Source organism: Arctopsyche grandis, chromosome 7, assembly GCF_051622035.1.
Source record: "Arctopsyche grandis isolate Sample6627 chromosome 7, ASM5162203v2, whole genome shotgun sequence".
In the NCBI taxonomy this organism is placed as follows: domain Eukaryota; kingdom Metazoa; phylum Arthropoda; class Insecta; order Trichoptera; family Hydropsychidae; genus Arctopsyche; species Arctopsyche grandis.
Genome location: NC_135361.1, coordinates 8320712 through 8344430, shown reverse-complemented (window position 1 = coordinate 8344430; position 23719 = coordinate 8320712). Strand labels below are relative to the sequence as shown.

Below are 23719 nucleotides of genomic sequence, written 5' to 3'. Positions count from 1 at the left end.
AAAATGGGAAGGGAGGGGGTCGAAAAATGCGTACAAAGGAATTTTCCATCCCTTAGACTAAGTGCATTTCGTTCCGGCGTGTCTTTGCATAGACTCACGAAGCAAAAAAGGAAAGAGAACGGCCCGGAAGCGAGAACGGGAACGAGAGGAAAGCTCGCGTTACAGGGGCTAAGCTCGAGAACATTGCCACCGTTGAGGAAAATTTATCCAAATTGAAAATCTTCTTCCGGAAAAGCGTTGAAACGTTCAGTTCGTCAAAGCGCAATATGAACATCGCGCTCCAGTTCGTTCGCTCTTATCGCACACAGCCACAGCTTAACTCGATTGGTTCTATTCCATTCGAAAAATTACTATAAAACTTGGTTCCGAGAACACCATATGCTACTATATATTTCTTATTAAATTATCACATTTTGATTTCAAGATTACTTGAAATCAAAATGTGATAATTTAACTATTACTAAAAGTAACTATTTACTTTTAACTTATAAAAATTCTCATTATTACTTTCTACAATTCTTCTAAAATAAAAATAAAATTTCACTTTTAAAGGAATAATATTGAAATTTCAATTACATAGCTCTCAATATAAGAGGTTTCAAATTGAACTACGGTACAATTAAATAGATTGAATTTACCAGACTACTTTGATCATCTTAATTTAATCTATGTATGTACATAGTTAAAGGCTTACTATTCGATAAGTGGATAGCATTGAATATTTGTATGGCATAATCCAAATAATTCCAACCACTCTATCGCATTTAAAAGCATGAACTCTGTAGGGTTGAATCTACAAAAAAAAAACTAGAAAAAAATAATCAATAATAGTATTATTTACCCAATCTATTTAAGAACAACCATATTACATTTTTCCTAAATAATTTATAATTTATAAGATATTCCTAAGGAGAGATATTAGATATTATATTATTTATTAGAATAGATATTATATTATTTATTAGAATAGATATTATATTATTTATTAGAATAGATATTATATTATATATTAGAATATAAAATAGATATTCCTAAGACACTTGCAAATAAAAAAAATATAATACGAACTGTTTCTTTCTTCATACGATCCTCAATCTTATCTTAAAAAGTATGAGATATCTTGACAGCCATAGTTGTTCTGAAAACCTTTAAATTTAATATAATTGTATTTTCTCATAATTACTAGTATCTGAATTATGTATTCTCAACATTACTTAATGATTGTTTCAGCGCTGATGGTGAATATGTAGTAACAACTATGACGAAAGCAGTACTTCATCATTCTGGAAAAGTGATGTGGACTCCACCGGCCATCTTCAAATCATCTTGCGAAATCGACGTTCGATATTTCCCGTTCGATCAACAAACCTGCTTCCTCAAGTTCGGTTCGTGGACTTACGACGGTGATCAGGTGCCTTATTTTTACATTTTATACCGTCACAAAATTTTCTGCGGCCCGTTTCATTTTTAGTGTAGCGTTTTCCGATTGGCTTCGGATTGCGAGCGAACTGTCGCGTTTATAGCGCGACGTCGTAAATCACGAGATATTTTCCGGTTCATTAAACTATTTACCTTCGCGTTATATCTTCGAATCCCGCCAAAGGAAAAGCGAGGAAATGCGATTCATCAATATATCCGGTTTACAGCTGAAAAATGCCGATAATCGAATTGCCGTGTCGCTCCGTAACAATCGACAACATTCTCCTATAAGCTGTATAATAGAACATACGGACGGGGAAAATATATTTTTCATCGTAAATTTTTTCATATAAATCTGAGAATAATATTATTCAGTAAAATAGTTAATCATATTAAATTTTTTAATAGTTTATAATTTCATTTTTAATAGTTCACTTTCATTCCAACTTTATTCCATTGTACTCCACAGCTTCTCTTAAATTCATCCAGTTAGTCTTTAATCGATCATCTTTATCATCTTAGATAACATTTAAGTACATTTTATTTTGTTCATTTCATTGTCCATTCATTATCCGTACCAGAGAATAGCATTGGGTTGAATACTTTCTCAATATGTTTTAAACAAATTATATTGATCGCATTGGACGTCCATACATAGTTTTACCTCATGGAACTTACTTACATAACTCAGTGGCTTGCGTATAATAAGTTCAACTGATGGGTCATGGGTTCAATAACTGGCCTTTTATAGCTGGCTGGATCTTAGACATATGTATGTATAGGTATATACCAGGAAAGCCTAACAGATAAACCCCAATGCGCCTTCCTGGCCAATTAGAAACATCGAATACAATTTTTCGAATAATTTTTACCCAGCAGCATAGAGACACATTTGGATAATTTTTTACAAAGATTTTATAAATATTTTGGAGCTTTTTTTTAATATAAATCGTCAAATTTCCAGATGCTGAAAAATTTGAAATTTATGGACAAATTTGCAGCATATTTATGCGAATCAGCGAAATTCAAGATGCTGAAAACTTGAAAATTGCTAGAAATGGGTAAAAATTTCAATGAAAATCAGATTAATTGGCAAACTCTGATTGAAAACGATCCACCTGGTGTCACAAACCTAGGTCTGGCCAGCACCAACCGGTCGGACTTGAACCCGTGACCACTATATTCGAAAGCATATATGTATGCTAACCACAAGTCCACGCTGCTGGTTAAATATGTGACTCCAGCTGCTGGTTAAGTATGTATGTGACTCCAGGTCTATTGTTTCCTATCAGAGTTTGCCAATTTATCAGATTTCATTGTTGAAACGGTTCCAAAAAAATTGGCAACCTATCCTCATTTGTCGCCATTACTGGAATATAATTTCAAATTTATAATATTATACTATACATTTATATATTGTACATACATATGTACAATGTTGGTCATAGTTGTCGCCTTGGAGTAATTCCGTAATAAAACCATGGTAAAAATAATTTAAACAAAAATACGATCCAGCTTTCTTTTGAATAGTTTCAAATCTCAACATTGTTTCCTTTGTTTTATTTAAAATTCAAGGAAACCCAAAGAATAAATCCTGCTTCAAAAACTTTAATGTGGTAAAAAGTAGAACTGGTTTAGAAGATTTCTGAAAATATCAGAGTATCTGTTTTATAAAAATTCGCCATGTAAATTTGCAAAGAAATTAACAATGGTTTCATTAATTTAATAAGTTTCATGTAAATTTTGATAAATATTAAAAATATGCTTACCTACATTGTATGTAGTGTGTTTCTCGCATATTCGTAGTATTTCGAATTTGTTGATTGTAAAAGTTTGCCCAAAGTTCACGCTATTGTATTGAAATACTTCGTACTTATGTACAAAAAATTGACGATAGATATCGCTTTTGGGCAATCTGTCATCGAATTTATGTATAAGGAAATGAGATAAAATAAAATATTACTATTACGGTTAAGTTATGTTGCGTAGGTGTGGGTTCAGGATCCAAATGAAAGGCCAAAATCGCTTCAAAGCACTTATTCAACGATTCCTTAGGTTCACACGTAATCTCTACTCACTCCAGAATAATCTAATCTACCATGTGTCCTTATAAAGGACAAGTTACACGGCACAGCTTTCTCGATCCATTAATATGTCTATTGTCTAGGCATTTAAATGTCCACTAATTGTTTACACAAGCAATCGTCAAGGTCTGTTAGAACTCCAACGTATCCTTTGTTCGGGCACTTATTTTCAAAATATGCAATAGTTCTATTACTTTTTCATTAAAAAAATCTCTACTTAAAAATTATGAAATGGGACAAAACTTAAGAGAGAAAAGATATTCAAATATTATTCAATGCAAATTAATGTAGAAAATCATTGATGTTAATCTAATTGAATATGCGAAATGTTTGTCATTTAAATGTAATATTAAAAACCGAAATTCCTCTTTGAAGCTCGTTCAAACATCGATAGCATAATCCGTTAATTCTTAATAGCCTTTGAATTTGGAACGACGAGCCGCATTCTTCTTACTAAGCCGCCAAACCAATTCCTTTCAAAAGCTTTCTTCTCTCAGAGGCACCGGAGCTTTGCACAAGGCGTTTAAAGATGCATTAGCTGTAAGAGAGAGGGTGGGGAGGAGAAAATGGCGAGTCGGATACCCCGAGAATATGACGGATACTCCCGCAAAAAAGAAGGGTTATTTATGCAAATTGGGTCTCTTCAGCTCTATTCTCTCTCCGCTCGAACAATCCGCCTCAAAGCATTCTCATTTTTTTAAATTCATTAATGCGAACCTTCCAGATTCTTTCACGTACCTACATAATTCTTCGATTAAAGTAAAGTGTACGTACATCGTACACAGGGTTGGACGGAAACGATTAGCAACTAAAAATGAACACTAACTTAAAAGTATATATGAGCCGTTATATTTGAATGTGTCAAAAGTCCACTTTTCGAGAAATATTTCGCAAAATATTAAATATAATATTTTACGTTTAACAATATTTAAAATACTGGTGGCCAGTATTTTAAATATTGTTATACGTTTATTCAGCTTTTCCAAAATTCTGGACATATCGAATTAAAATAAATGATAAATGAAATTTATGAATTAAGTCAAACAGGAATTGTGTTTTTGGAACTGAAAGTTGGACTTTTGCCACTTTAAAATATAATGGCTCATATGTAGCTACATAGTACTGGGTAAAAGCAAATACACAGCACAGCATTGTCACAAGTCATTTTTTGATGATAGTAGTCATTACCATTTAGATTCATGTAAAAAAAAACCATGTATGTATATAAATTATCTGATATAATCCAATACTTTTCTCGGCATAATCCTTGATTTTTTCTTTAAATTATGAAATGGTTTGGAGTAAGAGAGTAAATATTAGTGTCTGAAAATTTGCATTGCTAGTGTTTATGTACTGTATTATGATTTCCATCGGAAAAAATTTGGAAACGTTAAATGAAATAAAACAAGGAAACGTTAAATGGAAAAAATAACATCGATGTCCTGTGAATTCAACGAATCCATTTACTTTGACAAAAATTTCGAAGAATTAGGTATTTTTTCGAAGAAGAAAAGTATTTAAAAAAAAATTGTAATCTATTTCTGTTTTAATGACGCATTTTTAGTTTAGTTTTGGCTGATTAATGAAAATCCAAAGTCGCAGTTTCCCCATATAAAGAACGCCGCTCTCACAATTTGTGTTTGTATGAAAAAGCGTTCTTTTCAGAAAATAATCATTGACGCAAATGTCACAGAAGCGTTATTTGACGCAAATGTCAAAAAATTACATTTTGCGTCAAAATGGGTCAATTTATCTTCCTTATATAATTCATAAAATTCGTACATTTGTTCGGTTTGCGTATATATTTTTTTTAAATAGTAAAAAATTTAAACTATTCTCAAAAAGAGGGACATATGCAAAAACCCACGAGAAAAATTCATTGGTTGGAGGCAAAGTACATTGATCAAAATTAATGATTTATTTATTTATTTAACGTTTCCTTGATATGAAGCAACTTTTCCACCAGATCCATTTATGAAAATTTAAAATTCACATTCACGCACTTTTCATTACCAATTCCGTATAGGTCTTGAGGCGATTAAGGTCAAAAAAGACTTAGTTACAAAAATTTAATCATGTCGTCTATAGAATCTTCTTGCAATGGGTCATCCCGAAGACCTTGTCTGGTTTACTTGCTCGCCTGATTTATCAGCGTACGATTTCTTCCTGTGGGGCTATTTCAAAGAGAAAGTTTCCCAAAAGTTGTAAAATATCCAGGAAATGAAGGATAACACAAAGACGGAAATTCGTTGAATTTTAAAGATAATGCTGAGGAAAGTGATGAAATCAACTCCTAAAAATGACTTTAACATAATACAGTCCCGCTTACATTGTTTGCTTTTATTATACTTGACAAGTGAATATTTACATTTTCACTAAATTATTTTTATGTTTCTGTTTATGCTCCATCCTATACATGCACGTATCTATTTATGCTTTTTTCCTCCCATTTTTGATATCAAAAGATCGAACACTTTCACGTGTTTGCTGAAATCGCTGAAAGCTCATGCACCACTCAAATCCAATTACACATCTCGCGTGTTGCATTAGACTCCAGACTGAACAAGATTCAATCAATCCGAACACTCTCACACACACACACACACACAACTGAATACGTGCCTCGTTTGATTACAACCGCTACAAATCCTCAGCTGCACTTTGGAGTCAAGTCTGTCGAGTGTTTCTGACGCAGATGGGATTAAATCAGGGAGAGAGAGACAGTCCGGTTAATCGGGAACGGAAGCGAAACCACGGCAACAAATACGCAGCATCACCTAAGGGGTTGGAAGCTTTTTAAGCTCCAATTACTTAGAAGTTTGTCGGCTGCTGGCTTAAGCTTTCGATTTGAATTCAGGGCACGCCATCGGCGCCAAGCCCATTAAAATGTGAGCCGGCTCAGCCTCCCTGCCGACACGAACGTCCAACTGCTTCCCGAAGCCATTCAATTAAACCAGCACTGCACTGCACAATCAACGCCGTTTATCCGATCTTTATAACCTCCGATAGATGTTTATCGATGCCTTGTATTTGGTTTTAGATCGATCTGAAGCACATCAGCCAGAAGCCGGGGGACAACAAAGTCGAGGTTGGGATCGAGCTAAGGGAGTACTATCCGTCTGTGGAGTGGGACATTCTGGGTGTGCCAGCTGAAAGACATGAAAAATACTATCCCTGCTGCCAAGAACCGTATCCAGGTACATTTTATATATTAGCATTTACATATATACTGTTCGTCTACTTTGCCTACTAAGTACACACAGTGTACACTTTGACATCTAGATCTTGATCTTTGTACTGCAAAATGGCACGTGATGTTAGAGACTTTTTTCTTTCATTGCTCTTTATATTAACCTCATATTTCAGGATGCGTGGAATTTTGGCCGAATAAACAGTTGTCTAACGCATGTTAGGCCGAAGGGACATTAGGCCGATTTAAATTTTGAAGCAATTAAAAAAGGGATAAATAAAATGAAAATAAAATATCGTTGCAGATATTTATATAACAAATATGATAGCAAGACGGTTTTACCACTCCAGTAGTATAGAGATTAAGAGATAATTATCTATGTATGTTCTTTTGCGGTCTCCGTGACGGGCCGGAATGTGAAATGCCGGAAAACGCAAATATCGGAAGGCAAAGATCGAAAATCGAAAGATCTTTAGTCGAAAGATCAAAAAAAAAGGGTGCATGGTCATTTTTGATAAATTCAAACAATTTTCGAAAATTTCATTCGGCTAAATGTCGGTAGGCGTAATGTGCTTTTGGCCAAGTGTCAGTTCGTCCTAATGTCCGCCAGCCTATTGCAGTCTTAATATTATACATATAATTCGTTTTTTAAAAAGGAAATATGAGTGAAACCCATATCACACAATATTTACACAAAAAGTTTACCAATTGAAAGTGTTCAAAGATACATATGTAATTAGATATTGTATTAATAATTTTGAAAAAAAATATTATATAAATAATTTTTCTTGTTTTATCAATCTATTTTCAGTTTGCTAATTTTAAACAGGTTTTACTTTGTTTTCACCCCATGAAAGCGTCTTTTAAAGTTTATATTCAACACGTTTTAAATATATGTATAGAAATATATATGTATACGTGTTCATTGGAACAATATTTGTAAAAATCTTATAAATTGAGTAGATTTATAGAGACTTGGAGAAAGCACGTCCTTTTTACAAACCTCTTATTTCTTCATTAGTTAGTACACTATGAGATTAAGGTAAAATAAGTAATCTACAATGAGTAAGTACAAAATGTGCGTTTTGATGTCGATGAACTATATTAAGTATGTAATTAGACTAGTTTTTATGATATATTTAACTTCTTAATAGTTTTCACTTAAGTTGGCTAGGGAATTTTCTCAGAATGTTTAAAAAAAGCTTACCCAAAGGTTTTTTATAAACATAAAACCGAAAAATATGCAACTTATTCGTTGACCCACAATTTAAAAATAGATTTCAGTAACAGTAAAAAATAATTCATTCCGTAAGAACTTTACCAAACTTTTTTTCTCAATATTGAACATTACGTACATACATATATAATATGGTAAATAATTAGTGTATATACATATTATACATACTTATCAGTGGCATGCGGTGAGCTTTGGACTCTGGTCATACAAACATAAGTATTACTTATGTTTGTAAATATGACCAGAGTCCAAAGCTTACATTGTATGTATGTACGTACATTTCATCACTCATTTTCTAAATTAATTTAAAGTCGCTAAAATGTGGCGAATACGTTCGGTCAATATCCACAATTGAACAAAGCATCTCCGCGCAAAAGTTTGCCTAAAACGCAAAACAAGCGCGTTTGAACACCTCAACTTTTAATTGCTTTTGTACATTTGCGAAGTGAATTTTGAATTCGAAAATTGTTCCGTTCGCAACCGACTACTTACATACATATGTATGTACACACTCGTAATATTATATAATACACACATGCTCCCGAATAATCTAAACGTCATTCGGTTTACATAAAAGGAAACTTTGCTCATATTCCCACACTTCAAAATGGAACGAGTACAAATTCATACAATCGACCGCGCACACGCTATACATTCATATTATACATACATATGTTTAACGGATTAAGCGAAGATAATTTATATTCAAATAATTATCATTTTTTTTAGCAACTGAAATGTCCTAATTCAATTTTTAAAATATTATTCACTGTTGACTTCCTATTCATTATACGCTGTATGTCATTTCTCGAATGAAAGCACACTGTTAACTATTATTAGTTGAACGGTTTCTCTTAATATGAAGTTCAGGTCTTTATTAATTTTTGACATGATAGGTTCTCACATTTTCATGTGGAGTAGAAATCATCAAATTCACATATTCTTGCTAAAAATTGTATGTTTATATCTTCACATTTTATATTTAACATATGTTGATCAGTGCTTAACATGATTGCTTTCAATTGTGAATCACGGTTATTTGTATTCCTGGCTTTATTGCTGGCTAGACCTTGGATGTTTTATTTTATTTTTATTTCAATCGAACATGTGATCGCTTTTACAGACCGCACCAAATTGTACTAATACAGATAAATACATTACAATAATACAAGCGTTTATACAATCATCCACAGTGACATCCATGGAGAACCTCTTGCAGCATTTTATTATTCAAAGTGTCGAACCGCTGAATAGCTTGAGATTTGTTTGAGAATTTGATCAGGAGATGCCAATTTACAGGAACCGTTTCAATGAAAATCAGAAAAAATGGCAAACTCTGATAGGAAACGATCGACCTGGAGTCACAAACCAAGGTCTAGCCAACAGCTACTAGTGGTAATCGAACCGTGACCACTCTGCTCGAAAGCAGAGTGGTCACATATCGTCACATATCATATGATATATGATATGTGACGATATGGTTGATCTTTTCCTTTCAGAGTTTGACAATTTATCAGATCTCATTAAAACGGTTCCAACAAATTGGCAGTTCTGTCCTATATCTCGCAAAATTTAATTAATAATTTGCAAGATTTTGTCCATAGATGACTCTATAATGACTGTAATGTTTGATGATCAATGTTTGTAATTAGTCTTGAATAATACTTATGTACATTGTTGACTATAGAAGTCGTGTTAATAAAATAAATAAACATTTGCCTGAACTATCATCTCATTCTGAAACGGAATAGACCTTCAAATTATATTCTTTAGGGGATTGATGGTCTCATGTTGACGGCATTAAGGTTAAAATTCATTGTCTCTTTAATATAGCCTACAAATGGAGCAATTGTCTGTCGTAGAGGTCGTTGCCAACTACTGTGTATTTACACATATTCGTATCTCAAGTAAAATATTCACTGCATAAATTCAGTCAACTTTATTTAGTTGGGTGATTCTTTCGACCAGACGGTACAGTTAAACATAACTCAATTTTTACTAACCTCTTATACGTTTCACATGGTTTTCGTGTAAGAGGTCATTTTTTATATTCCTTATCTCTTATCCGATCATTTTCATACTTTGCCTAATTGCTGATTTTGGTCATCAATATAAGTTAAGGTATCATCCGCAATTACGATGGTGAAAAAATATCGTATTAGACACGTTTGAAAATACTGCATCGTATTACACGGTGACGTTTATCTGTCACATTCATCATTCACATCGGTAGTTTCATTACTTTTCGCCCTGCCATCTCGCTGTCAAATTTTAATTATGTAAACGCCTATAACTTTTTCTTTTTTCACTCTATATTTTATAAAATTTGCTGTATAGGTTCTCGTTATCTCTAATATATAAATATTTATAATTTTGTGGAGGCTTGCTCAGCCAACGGTCTTGGGGGTTACCACACCGGCCTTTATGCAGGGTGGCAACACTGTTCAGTGAATCTGACAGAATGACGTTTAACCCATAACCTCAAATCAAAACAAACTTTCTAACCAATACAGGCTTAATATATGTATGTACACAGATCAAAAAGTGATAGTTTTATTTTTAGTTATTAGTTATCAGCTGATTTAAAAGTTCTACTCCGGTTATATAGCTAGTAAACTAAAAATTTTAAAATAAAAACCCTGGTAAAAAAAACTTTTTTAAATACTAACCTTTTATTAATCTTTTATTTATGTGATCTTAAAAGTTAAGAGATAAAAAACGTGTTTCATTAGTCTTACATACATATTTCAGTATTTAGCCTGTACGATTATATTTTGTAGATTTTTTTTCAATTTTGCACCCTGACATTCTAAGTATCATTTCGTATTGAACTCCATCGTTATTTCAATAGCACAGAAGACGTGAATTCGTCTCAAGTATTGATATAAGACTTTTCAAGTTTGCCGAGTTCGGAATTGAAGGAAAAAAAATCTCCAGGGAATCTATGTATGTATTTGAATCTTGTCTGACTTGTATAATATTGGTTTAGCGAATATTATAATAGTGAAATCCAGAAGGCAAAGGTTGAAAGTTGGTATGATTACGATACAATGGAATCCAGGTTGTGCATAATTCATAGTAATCGTGGCTCGTACGAGTCGTTTTAATTATTGAAATTGCCCAGGGGACGTACGGCGACGTCTATAAATCCGCACGTCACGATGGCAGGCAACGGGTTAATGCCGATCCGACGGGTGCAGAGTTCACCGACACACCCCACCCCATGCCCTGGTAATTATTCATCGGCCTGAATCAACTGCCACCTTCTCGAAGGGGTGGCGGAGAACCTCCCACTCTCGAGTTTCGTGTCACCGAAGACAAATCTGGCTTTCTGGTTAGAAGTGGCGTTATACGTTATTGCCTGTCTAAGACGTCTCTTAACCCTTTGGGAACCTTTGCCGGGTCGTTCGTTTTGTTCAGGTATTTATGCCGTACGCCGTCAAACCGGAAATGAACATTTACGACGGGATACTGTCTGCGTGGCGGCAGTGATCGATTTGCATTAGTAAATTTCCTTGAAAATTATTCTAAGCTGGTTGGTAGACAGTAAACCCAGAGAAATGTTATAATAACACTGTTCGACACACTAAATGGTTCAGAGACCCAGTAAACACGAGTCTGGTAATAAAAAATGTTGATTGGCTCGGAGACATATGTGTGTAGTCGTCCAGTTCAAATCAAAAGTCAAAAGTACGTATTTTCACTCGGGATTTTTTCCCACTGTTAATACTATTTTATATTGAGTATTTTCTATTGAAAGATTTTTATTGGGATAGTGTTCTGGCCACACTATTTTTTGTTTTCGTTTGGAAGTGTGCTTAATTTTAAATCGGTAAAATTGCGAGCTAAAAGCTCGTATAAAATAAAAATTGTGAAGAGTCTCGGTGATTACAAAAAAATGTCTATACCCTTCAGTTATAAACACAGATTACCTAAACACAATCTGCTTTAGGTCATCCACTTTAGTGAGTCTTTAATTAATATTATGTATTAGATGTATTATGAGCATTTATAAGGATTGTAAATAGGTTTTTGAGCTCTTTTTCCTATTATGCTGTAGATTAACATTAGAATAATATAATACTATGATTACTAACCAAATTAAATTAAATTGTAAAATATAAAATGGTCAGTAGATCAGTAGCTATTAAAATAGATATAAGATGTATTGTTAACATAATTTCATTCGTACTTCAGTAATTCGTAATTCGTAACCAGATTCGTGTTCACTGGGCATAGATCTATAAGAAAAGTCATATCTCATCTCTGAACCAAAAAAAAAGTCGTCATTTGTCGAACAGTGTAATAGAAGTAAGTGGCTTTAGTTATATTGTTGTCAAGTGACGATTGTCCACAGACATTCTTAAATAATTTTAGCATCAGTCGTATTTGATGCTTGGTGCTCGACGTATGTCCGATAAAAACTTCTCTGTTTGTTTATATTACTCGCAACATGGGCAAGCATCGTTAAAATTTACAAAATGCATTCAAAAACACACAATAAACAACATGAGATACATTTTTATAAGTAAATTGATCTGATTGTATTCCGTGCGTTGTAGCGTAGTTATGGAGACGTACCACGTAATATTGACACAATTTATGTATTCGTAAGTGCCCTTCTATTATTTATTTTTTATTTATTTATATATATTTTAGCTATCAAGCTAATTTAAAAAAAAATACATCTTAATTATTATACTTAACTCTAAAATTTATAATTAACTTATATGTACTGTCCCTCACAGAGGTGCCTCTTCGCACCTCGCAGGAATGCATCCATGTTTTTAGCAGACCTGACGCACTCAGGGAGGGCATTATACATGAGCACACCCCTGTGAAAAACACCCCCAGCCGTCTTATTCTTTCTTACTCTACTTACAACTAGTTTGTCCTTATTTCTAGTATAAAAACTATGTTTATCTCTATTCCTTATTATATAATCATCAAAATACTTAGGTAATAACTTATGATCTAACTTATAAACAAAAGACAATGTACTAATATTTAGACTAATTCTAATACTCATCCATCCTAATTCATCTAACATACTTCCAATACTCTTAAATCTACTCACATTCAAAATAGCTCTCATAGCTTTATTCTGTATTTTTTGCATTTTTTCTAAATCTTGGCCACTAAACAAATTAAGCACAGTGGCACAATAAACCACATGTGGCAAGACAATTGAATTAAACACTAAAATTTTACTTAAAATATTTCTTAATCTACATAATACACCAACTTTTCTAGCCATTTTTTTTATTATATAGTCAGCGTGCATTTTAAAATTTAGTCCTGAATCTATGTATACACCTAAGTATTTTATATTTTCAACTTTTTCAATTAACTTATCATCAATTCTAATTTCATTCAATATATTTTTATTTTTACCATTCAACCACATCATTTTTGTTTTATTCACATTCAACTTTAATTTATTTTCACACAACCAGTCATTCACATAATTTAATTCTATATTTAAAATCTCAGACATTACATCAACATTCTTTCCAATTATATATATCAATGTATCATCTGCAAACAAATGTATTTTACACATCTTAATTACCTTAACAATATCGTTTATATATAATATAAATAATAAGGGTCCCAATTTGGACCCTTGCGGCACTCCATGAGGTGTTACAAATTCAGAGGATAACACCTTATCAATTTTTACTCTTTGCCTTCTATTATTTAAGTATGATTGAAGCCACTTTAATACTATACCATTTATTCCTAACTTATATAATTTTTGTAATAAAATATTCCTATCTACTGTCTCGAACGCTCGCTTAAAATCTAGAAAAACTGCTCCAACAACCATGCTAGATTCATCCATCGTCTCCATCCAATCAGAAACCACCAATTGGATAGCGGTTTCTGTTGAATGTTTCACTCTAAATCCAGACTGTTCCACAACCAAACAATCATTTATACTAATGAACTCTTTCAATTGAATCATAACGATTTCCTCCAGCATCTTCTCAACAATTGGTAACATATTGATGGGCCTCATTTCACTGGCTTTATGTGTGCCCGTAACCTTTGGTACCGGTACAATAGTAGACACCTTCCATGCATCCGGGACGGATCCCACTTCTAACGATTCATTTATTAATTTCAGTAACTGAGGTCCAACCATGTCCCAAGTGTTGATTAAAATATCTAGAGTCAATCCATCCATACTAGAAACTGATTTCATGCCCTTCAATACACCATTTAATCCCTCCATTTCCACTAATTTAAACCTTTCAAACTTATTTAAACCCAAATTAATATCATCATTCACACTATTATGCCTTGTTTGTATTGAATTAACTATATCATTCACACTATTGATGTAAAACTCATTCAATCTTTCAACCATATCCTCTTTATCATTATATACTACTCCCTCGACTTCTAATTCATTCAAAGAAACATTTTTTCCCCCGGAAATCAAAGTTTTAATTATTCGCCACATTTTTGTGGGATCTTTTTTTGCACCATCAATATTTCTTTCATGCCAATCCCTCTTCGCATTACGTAAAACATTCACACATTTATTCCTCTTTCTTTTATACTCTAACCAAGCCTTTTCTAATTGGATTCCATCCATAGCCTTAATAATTTTATATCTTTTATAACTAACATTCTTATCAACTAAGCTTTCCTTTACTTCCTTGGTAAACCAAGGTTTCAGCTTATGCTTATGCATGATTCTTGTGGTTTTTACGCATTTACTTTTAGAATATGTTATATTACGATACATTATCTCCCACATTTCATTCACACTATCACCATCCTTTCCCCATACACACTCCTTTAACAATTCATTCATCAATTGATAATCAATGTTTTCTCTTTCAGTCACCTGCATATTTTTAAGTCCTCCGTTACTAAACCGCTGTCCCAAAAACATGTTGACAATAGAATGGTCTCCTATTTTCGGTACATCTTTCACCTCACACCGCAGATCCATTATATTTGTTATAACCAAATCAATGAGAGAGCTTGATAAATTATTCACTCTCGTTGCTTCCGTCACTTTTTGTTTAAAACCCAATTCATTTACCCAATTTCTCAACTTTTTTACATAAAATTCTTCTGTCTGTAACCAATTAAAATTCCAGTCCCCAAACATAATTATATTTTTACTCACATCTATACTTCTTTCACTCAATTCTTCTAAAAATTTAAGAAATCTTCCACTTCTACCATTCGGAGAGCGGTAAATTACTAGCAAAAACACAGTAACTCCATTCACAAGCAGATCCACACCAATTGTCCAAAACTCACCATCAACCTTATTAACTATTACATTACCGTAACTTAAATCATCCCTTAAATACAATAGTACCCCACCCGTATGTCTAGAATTAGAGTCACATCTCAAAACACAATATCCATCTATATTCAGCTCAAAATCTTCAAAATCACTAGTTACATGCGTTTCACTTAAACCTATAAATAATGGTTTTTGACTTACAGTTAAACTCCAAACCTCATCCTTGTGAGCAAAAAAACTTTGTACATTTATACCGATACCTTTTGGTGGTTGCTATATATTATTATACTTAATTCTATTTCTCATTAATTCTATATTTCTTTTATATACACTGCACTTAGTGTCCAACGGTCCGTGATTTGTGTTCAAATTTAATTTTAATTTATTATTACTTTTAAAGCAATTATTACATTTTATTATTTTATTGTTACATCCCTCGCTTTTGTGCCCTTCTTCTCCACATTTCGCACATGTCACCTTGTTTCTACAATCCACCGCTTTGTGATTAAATCCGTAACAATTTAGACATCTTAGAATATTAATTTCTTCAAAAACCCTACATCTATCCCAATTTATATTTACTTTTCCATCTTCAATAAATCTTTTAAATGTATTGCAATCTACTTCCACTATCGCATTATATTTATTATTTTTTCTACTTTTCCATATTTTTAACACCTTCAGTTCACCATCATTTATAACTTCTTGATTTTGATTCATCAAACACTCAGCCAACTGTTCACTTGTAAGTTCCTCCGACATATCTACAATTTTAATTTTGGGATTTTTTAATTCCCCTCTTTTAACATTATAATTCTCCCCTAATTTATTTTCTACTTCTTTTATTAATTTAATACTATCCTGTGCACTGTTACACGTTACAGCAATGCCCCCTTTACCGATTTTTTTAACCCCTTGTATTCCTATTTTTAGTTCCTTGGGTTTTATTAAACTTTTGCATTCTTCCTTTGTTTTGTCCGTTTCTTGGATTTTTTTCGGAACAATTATTGTTATGTCTTTATTATTCTTCTTAAGTGCATTTGCATAACTTAAACTATTTTCACTCTTATTTACACTTTTTAAAATGTTTAATTCACTGTTGGTTTTTATTATATTTATGTCTTTTTGTATATTGTTTTTCAAATTTTTAAATTCACTTCTTAATTCACATATTACATCCAAAAATTGTTCCTTATCATTATTTTCATTTTCACAAATATATTCAACTAATTTTTTTACTGATGTAATTAAAAATGTCTTATTGTCATTTGATATACTGTTAGTTTTTGTGGTCAAAATGTCCATAATTTTTTTTTCAATTGTTATTACTTCACTTATGCGTTCTGATGCCATTATTATACACTTAGAACGTACACATAATTATATATTACAAATTTATTTTTAATTTTTTAATTGTTACAATTTCGTTGTCCAAATCGCCACACACGTAATCAACGTCTGTACACGATCACGACACGAACGATACTGTAACAATTGTAACAATTCTCTAAGTAAACCACACTAAAATGAACTATTTGTGAAGTAAAAATATATATGAGAGATAAAGAGGGCCTATAATGCAAATTTAAAAGATACTAGTGTTGTACCCGATGACATATCATCGCATGGGTGTTGGCATATGAAGTTATTAACAGTACATGTCACCGAAACGTATCAAGTAGAATCGGTTTTCTTTGCCCAAATATTCACTCATGACGTGACTTTGTGGAAATGTTCACTCATAACGTGACGTCATAGTGGTGAGTGCACATGTACTAACGAAAGTGCTACCTTTTCCATGTGAATATTTTCGAAATTGTACAATATTGAATCGACATTAAGCCTATTTTGCCTTGCACTTGTCCAAAACAAGCATGAACGTGCCGAAAATGAGCGGTGCTGTATAGTATGAATAGAAGTAGTCTTTTCCTTGCAGTGTTGTGCCGAGCTGTTGACTTGCACTGCTAGATAATGTAAACGGACCTTCAGGCAAGCATTTTGATCCATGAGGTGATTGCCAAACCTGCTCGTTAATATCTGTTTGGATTGAATTTTATTATTACCGTAAAATTTGGATGTTGATTTTTTTTGCTTTATTTTTTTACCTTTGCGATATCTGATACGTTATACAAAATGAATTAATTCGATAATTTTCCACTCGGACTATTTGACAGATTTGTTAGGGCGTTATTGTAATACAAAACAGAATTGAATTACGGCAAATAGACGTTTATTGTTTGTGACGTCAAGCTGGAAAACAACAACGGCACAACAACAAGAACAACAAAGGGAGGACTTTCAAAATCTTCATTTCATTATACACCAACTTGATAATTGTTTCGACGTACAGCCAAAAGGAAATTTCTACTAATTACGACTATAACCAACCGGTGCGAGCGCTCTCTCCTTTTGTACCGACAGAGGTGTACACACGTAATATTTATATATACATATTGTATATTACATATTATACATATGTGCATATGTACGAGTATATACAATGCGAGACAGAGTAACGGTCGATTAAAAAAAATTGTTTACATCGCATTTTTTTTAGAAGCATCATGTTTAATTACTCGAAGTTGGTTGTTAATATTCTAGCATTTAATTCATTTCAATAAAAAAAATATATTTTAAAATAAATACGTCAACGCAAGTATCAAAACAGTTATTTCGTTTCATAATATGTTTTTTTATAATTTCATTAATACTTAAAATTATTTTTTACTTTATCTACGTACGTAGTAACATAAGATGAAGTTTTGTAATCATGCGAAAATTCAAACCCAAGATTTTGACTAATTCGAACTCGATCACCAATCACATTTTTACTATCTAGAAAAGTGTGTGTCTGTGTATATGTCTATGTGTATCTGTGTATTTTTTGAACATCGCTAGTCCTATCGAACTGAAACTTGGTATCCATTACTAAGACGCTTATCAATACGACGTAAATTTATTACAAATTTTAACTGGAAATGGTACTCCCCTTATATGTAGGTGTCCTTTATTTAAGATTTTGAATTCAATTATCTCCCAAACCACTCAACAAATCACACTGAATTTTTACTTTATCTATGTATGCAGTAACAATAGATGAAGTTTTGTGATCATGCGAAAATTCGAACTCGAGATTTTGACTGATTCAAACTCGGAATCGATCACTGGTCACGTTTTCATGAATTAGAAAAAATGTGTGTGTGTCTGTGTATTTTGGGGATTTTTTGAAGTTAGTCTTATCCAACTGAAATTCGGATACTGAAATTCTTATCGACACCGACATACATTTTTTTCAAATTTTTAAGTTGACCAGAAATGGTACCTCCCCTTATATTTAGGTGTCCCCTTTTTTTAATTATCTCCCAAGCCGCTAATTGAATCGGACTGAATTTTTTTGACATGTAATAGAAATTATAAATTTTATAATCTATTATTTTTACATATTTTTATCTGAACCGGAAGTAATACTTTTACTCTAGAGAATCGAGCTTTTTTTTATATTTTTCTCAAAAACCTTTTAGTTTATTGAACTGAAATTTGATATCTAGAAGTTTAAGCTTAATACCAAGTTATGTATAAAATTTGGTAAGCATCCGTCAACCGGAAGTGGCAGTTTACTTTTGTTCAATTTTTCTTCCACTATTTTTTTTGACCCTTTAAACATGTGTGATCAATGTGATGAAAATAAAAAAAAATCACTACATTTAATAAAATATAAAATATCATTCAAAACTACAACTTATTAAGAATTGTTTCCCTGAATAACATAATTCAATTTTATTTCTTAACCTTCCCAATTTTACTCTTTCCTTCTGAAATGGAATAAAAAATTAATTTATTTGAACATAATAATATCCGGCAGTCTATATCCTTCCGCATTTTATTTTAATACGGTGATTTTTTTTCTTTCAGATATTTTCTTCAACATCACCCTGAGGCGGAAGACCCTTTTCTACACGGTGAACTTGATCGTGCCGTGTGTAGGCATTTCTTATTTGTCGGTCCTGGTGTTTTATCTGCCGGCAGACTCTGGGGAGAAGATTGCCCTCAGCATCTCGATCCTTTTGTCCCAGACCATGTTTTTCTTGCTCATATCCGAGATTATACCATCGACCTCGCTGGCCCTGCCCCTGCTCGGCAAATATTTGCTATTCACCATGCTTCTAGTCGGCCTCAGCGTCGTCATAACTATAATCATATTGAACGTACACTACAGGAAGCCGAGCACACACAAGATGGCGCCGTGGGTTAGAAGATTCTTTATCAAAAAGCTGCCGAAGCTGTTGCTGATGAGGGTGCCCAAGGATTTGCTGAAGGATCTGGCTGCCGACAAGATATCCGGAAGGAATTCTAAAAAGCCGAATAAATTCAATGCCGCTTTGGCTGCAGCTCAGGCCCAATCGAATTCCAATGCTTCTAGTCCCGATTCGATCAGACATCACATGCCTGGAGGCTGCAACGGACTCCATTCAACGACAGCTACAAATAGGTAATAAAAATTTAGCACACTTCTACAGAGTGTTAAAACACCGTTCGAAAAACGATCACGTTCCGAAAATTGAAATTGATTTCTAACCCACTCGCTTTTCTTACGACGGGTATCGCAGTGGTTCTTTAAGTTTTCCGTGTGATACGTTTCAAATACTTGACTCATCTCGAACCAAAAATGAAACGTTTTTTATTGAGATTCTGATACTTGAATTCCATTTATAAAATTGTCTACAATGCGTCTAAATTTATTATAGTAATAGCAACTAATCTAGTGATCGTTATCAATTTTATACATAGAGATAAGGTAAAAATATAAAATAAACAGAATACATACATAGTATGGAATATCTTGCATCTACAACCAGCACCAATATAAAAAAAAACCAGCTGTAAATACAAAACATCCCTGCGAGGCCCAAATCGAAGAAATAATATCAAAATTCCACTCATACATCACATAAAATTATAAAATTATAATGAGCTATCAGACAGATAGATAATTATAATAATGATCAATAAATTTATACAAACCCTTTATCGAAATAATAAAAACAATTTAATTATAACACTGACCATATATAATTTGTATATATGTTGATAAATATAATATGTTGATAAAATAAAATAATGTATATAAAATAAAAAAATACTGAATTCTATTAGAATTCTTGCCATTGATTTTAAAACACTGACCAAAAGTTTTATAATACTGAATCATCATATTTAAGAACAATTTTGAGATACAATACTGATTTGTCAGATCGTTATTTACCTATCTGAAAGTCTAAATGGTTTTTTGAGATATGCACGAATATCAGTCGAAGGTTAAGCAAATATTTTATATCATTGTTTTCCGCTTACCTAAAAAGGTTAAGAGCCGCTGTGGTATCGAGTTACGATTTGAACTTGAACAGTTATTGAAATATAACTGAGTTTTTTTTTACGATTCCAAACCCCATCCCCTTGGAAGTTTTCGATATAGGTACACCTTTTGTATTATATGTATTATATTATCGGTCATCTTTGCCCGCCAAAGTTGAGGTAATAAAATCACAATCCAGTTTACTACACTTGTTTTTCGGCAACTACTTCACTTTTATATATTTTCTTTTCGATGTCGATGTCGGCTTAACGACGTTCGCTTTACACGCTTTCTTGGAAAAGTGTGCACTAAATTTTCAATAAAGCCACTTATTTTGATATGACAGGCATTGATGCGGATCAATAAGCGTTATATTCGGTGATTGAGACGTAACTCTTTCGTTTGATTGGATCTCGGAAATATTCAATAAATTCAAACTATATGTAATAGAACTAAAATAAAAGTAATGATCTCTTCTTTACCGAATTCGAAGTCATATAACGACCCAATTTAGTGCGTTTGAAAGATAACCAATTTCATACATTCCATACGAAAAAGAGTGTGAATATCGGCGTAAAATATTTATCAACAATAATATATATACATATATACTTTGTTATAGCCACTTTTCACAAATTTATTTCGTTCAATGATTATTGCTGTAGATTAGTTTCATGAAATTTACAATTTTTTTGCTGTCTTGCTTTAAACACTAATGAAATAGTCTAGTTTTGCAAGTTTTCTATTAGCTTAACTCTGTTAGTTCAGTTACATTCCTGTCCGTCAAAAAATTGTGATCTGATTTTGAACCACTTCCTCTCTTCAGATCCACTCTTCTTATCGACATACGGGGATTAGCTAACATTGAAGTAAGCTAATGTCTCTAACATGAAGTTGAGGAGTTCAATCATTAACGAAGGCTATAAAATTTACACAGGATTCTTGTGTAAGATCGGAGCGATTACAGTTAGATATTCATACCTCTTTCTATCACCCCTCTTCAACTCATTAAAACAGTGGTGAAACTCCTTTTTTCACTCTCATTTATTATTTTATAATTGACCCTGACGTGAGACCTATCTGTAATCATAAGCTAAGACATTTTCTAGAAGACATTTAAGTTTATGAATTAGGAATTTTTAATTGAAAAATTGTTCAATCAATAGAATAATGATCATTCAATAGAATAATGATCATCCAATAGTGTAAAAAAAATTGTTGGTTTTCTTTTAAATACATGCAAGCCTTATGGTAAAGATCTAAATTTAAACATTTTGAAAACGTACCTAAAATAAGAATATCATCTGTATAAAATATTCTCAACCTTAAAATACGTGATTTCGTGTCAAAGTTGTTTTTTAAATATTAAAAAAAAAACAAATAATTAAAACAGCACATTTACGGGTTAAGATATAATTGTCAAGAATTGAAATGTTTATTCTACATCTATAAAACACCGCAACAAAATTCTTTTTACGACTTTAACTATGTAGAATACGTTTACATTTAAAAAAATATTTTTTGGTTAATGTATGTATGTTAATATACGTCCATACTTACATTTGTGAATAAATTTCGTATTTTTATATGAATTTGAATTTAAAGGGCTCTAATTTTAATAAATATCATATATAAATATCTATCTACCTTTTTGAATTACATCAATTATATGTATATGTGAGCCGTTATAATATTATATTTGAAAGTAGCGGAAGTCCATTTTTCAGTTTTCAGTTTGACTTTAATTCACAAACTGTTATCTCTTATTTTAATTCGATGTGTCCATAATCTGGAAATAAAGAATTAACATATTACCACCAGTATTAAATGTAATGATTTATGCAATATTTCTATAACATATTATATATTACGCAAAACATTATATGTATGTAATGATTTACGCAATATTTCTATAACATATTATATATTACGCAAAACATTATATGTACCTAATGATTTGCGCTATATTTCTCAAAATGGACTTATACCACTTTCAAATATACTGACTAATACTAATTTCAAATTGAAAGTATCGTACAGTTCAAGTAAAATTAAATATTATATATGAATAAGTGAGTTCAAAGTCGCGAAACGAATAGCTGTGTTCATTCATTTCTCCACATTCTGACATATTATAAATTTAGATAAATTTCTATTTCAGAACACATTCAAAATTAAATTTCCCACCCAATGTTTACTATTAAAATATTCGCGATGAGAAATTATTCCGACGGTTTTCGTCAAAAGTTTCGCTTTGGGCAACACGTGCGCTCGCTCAGTGGTGCGTCGCAATTTTTATTCGATTTATTTTCATTTCAGCGTGAAAATTTCCAGAAAGTTCAATATCAAATTCCAAACTTTACCATACACGTGTGTGCATTTATAACAATCCGTCTATTTTTTTCTGAACGTGCACAGATTCAGCGGTCTCATCGGTGATCTGAGAGGACTTGGCGGTTACAACGGCCTCCCAAGTGTCATGTCAGGATTAGACGAATCCTTGAGCGATGTGGCGCCTCGAAAAAAGTATCCTTTTGAATTGGAAAAAGCCATACACAACGTCATGTTCATTCAACATCACATGCAGCGACAGGACGAATTCAACGCCGTGAGTATCACACGCCAAATCCACCCTCGAAACCTTATTCAAATCATACATTTCCATACGTTTTATGTGTGCTGTCGTCGCATTCACAGGAAGACCAGGATTGGGGATTCGTGGCTATGGTACTGGATCGTCTGTTCCTGTGGATTTTCACCATAGCCTCAATCGTAGGTACTTTTGCCATCCTCTGCGAAGCCCCAGCTCTTTATGACGACACCAAACCTATTGACATGGCGCTTTCTTCTGTCGCACAACAACAATTCTTACCAGAATCTGATAGTCTGTAAGTTTTGTATATGCAAATTAAATATGTCACTTGTTAGCCAAATTTCCATTCCACATACATATAATAAATAAAGAGTTCCAATCTCACTTTCATTCAAAATGTATGTATAGTAAAATATATAATATAACTATAATTGATATTACGACTGTTTATTCGGAGTGTGTATGTTATTTTTTAAACTGAAAAATAAACATAAAATTAATTGTATTTGTGAACTGAAAAGAGGGAGAAGTCGGCGCGTGATAATAATAGTAAATTATAATAGAAATTAG

General features: G+C 32.5%; 1 protein-coding gene across 1 annotated transcript in view; it reads left to right on the top strand.

Annotated features, from left to right (window-relative positions):
• nAChRalpha2 (nicotinic acetylcholine receptor alpha2) overlaps window positions 1-23448 on the top strand; it is a 172716-nt gene extending 149268 nt beyond the window's left edge. Inside the window, exons 5-9 of the mRNA XM_077434346.1 lie at window positions 1231-1411; window positions 6544-6700; window positions 19116-19692; window positions 22975-23164; window positions 23254-23448. Coding sequence (XP_077290472.1) covers window positions 1231-1411; window positions 6544-6700; window positions 19116-19692; window positions 22975-23164; window positions 23254-23448 — 1300 coding nt within the window. The remainder of the gene's footprint in view (window positions 1-1230; window positions 1412-6543; window positions 6701-19115; window positions 19693-22974; window positions 23165-23253) is intronic.
• Window positions 23449-23719: the final 271 nt, after the last annotated feature.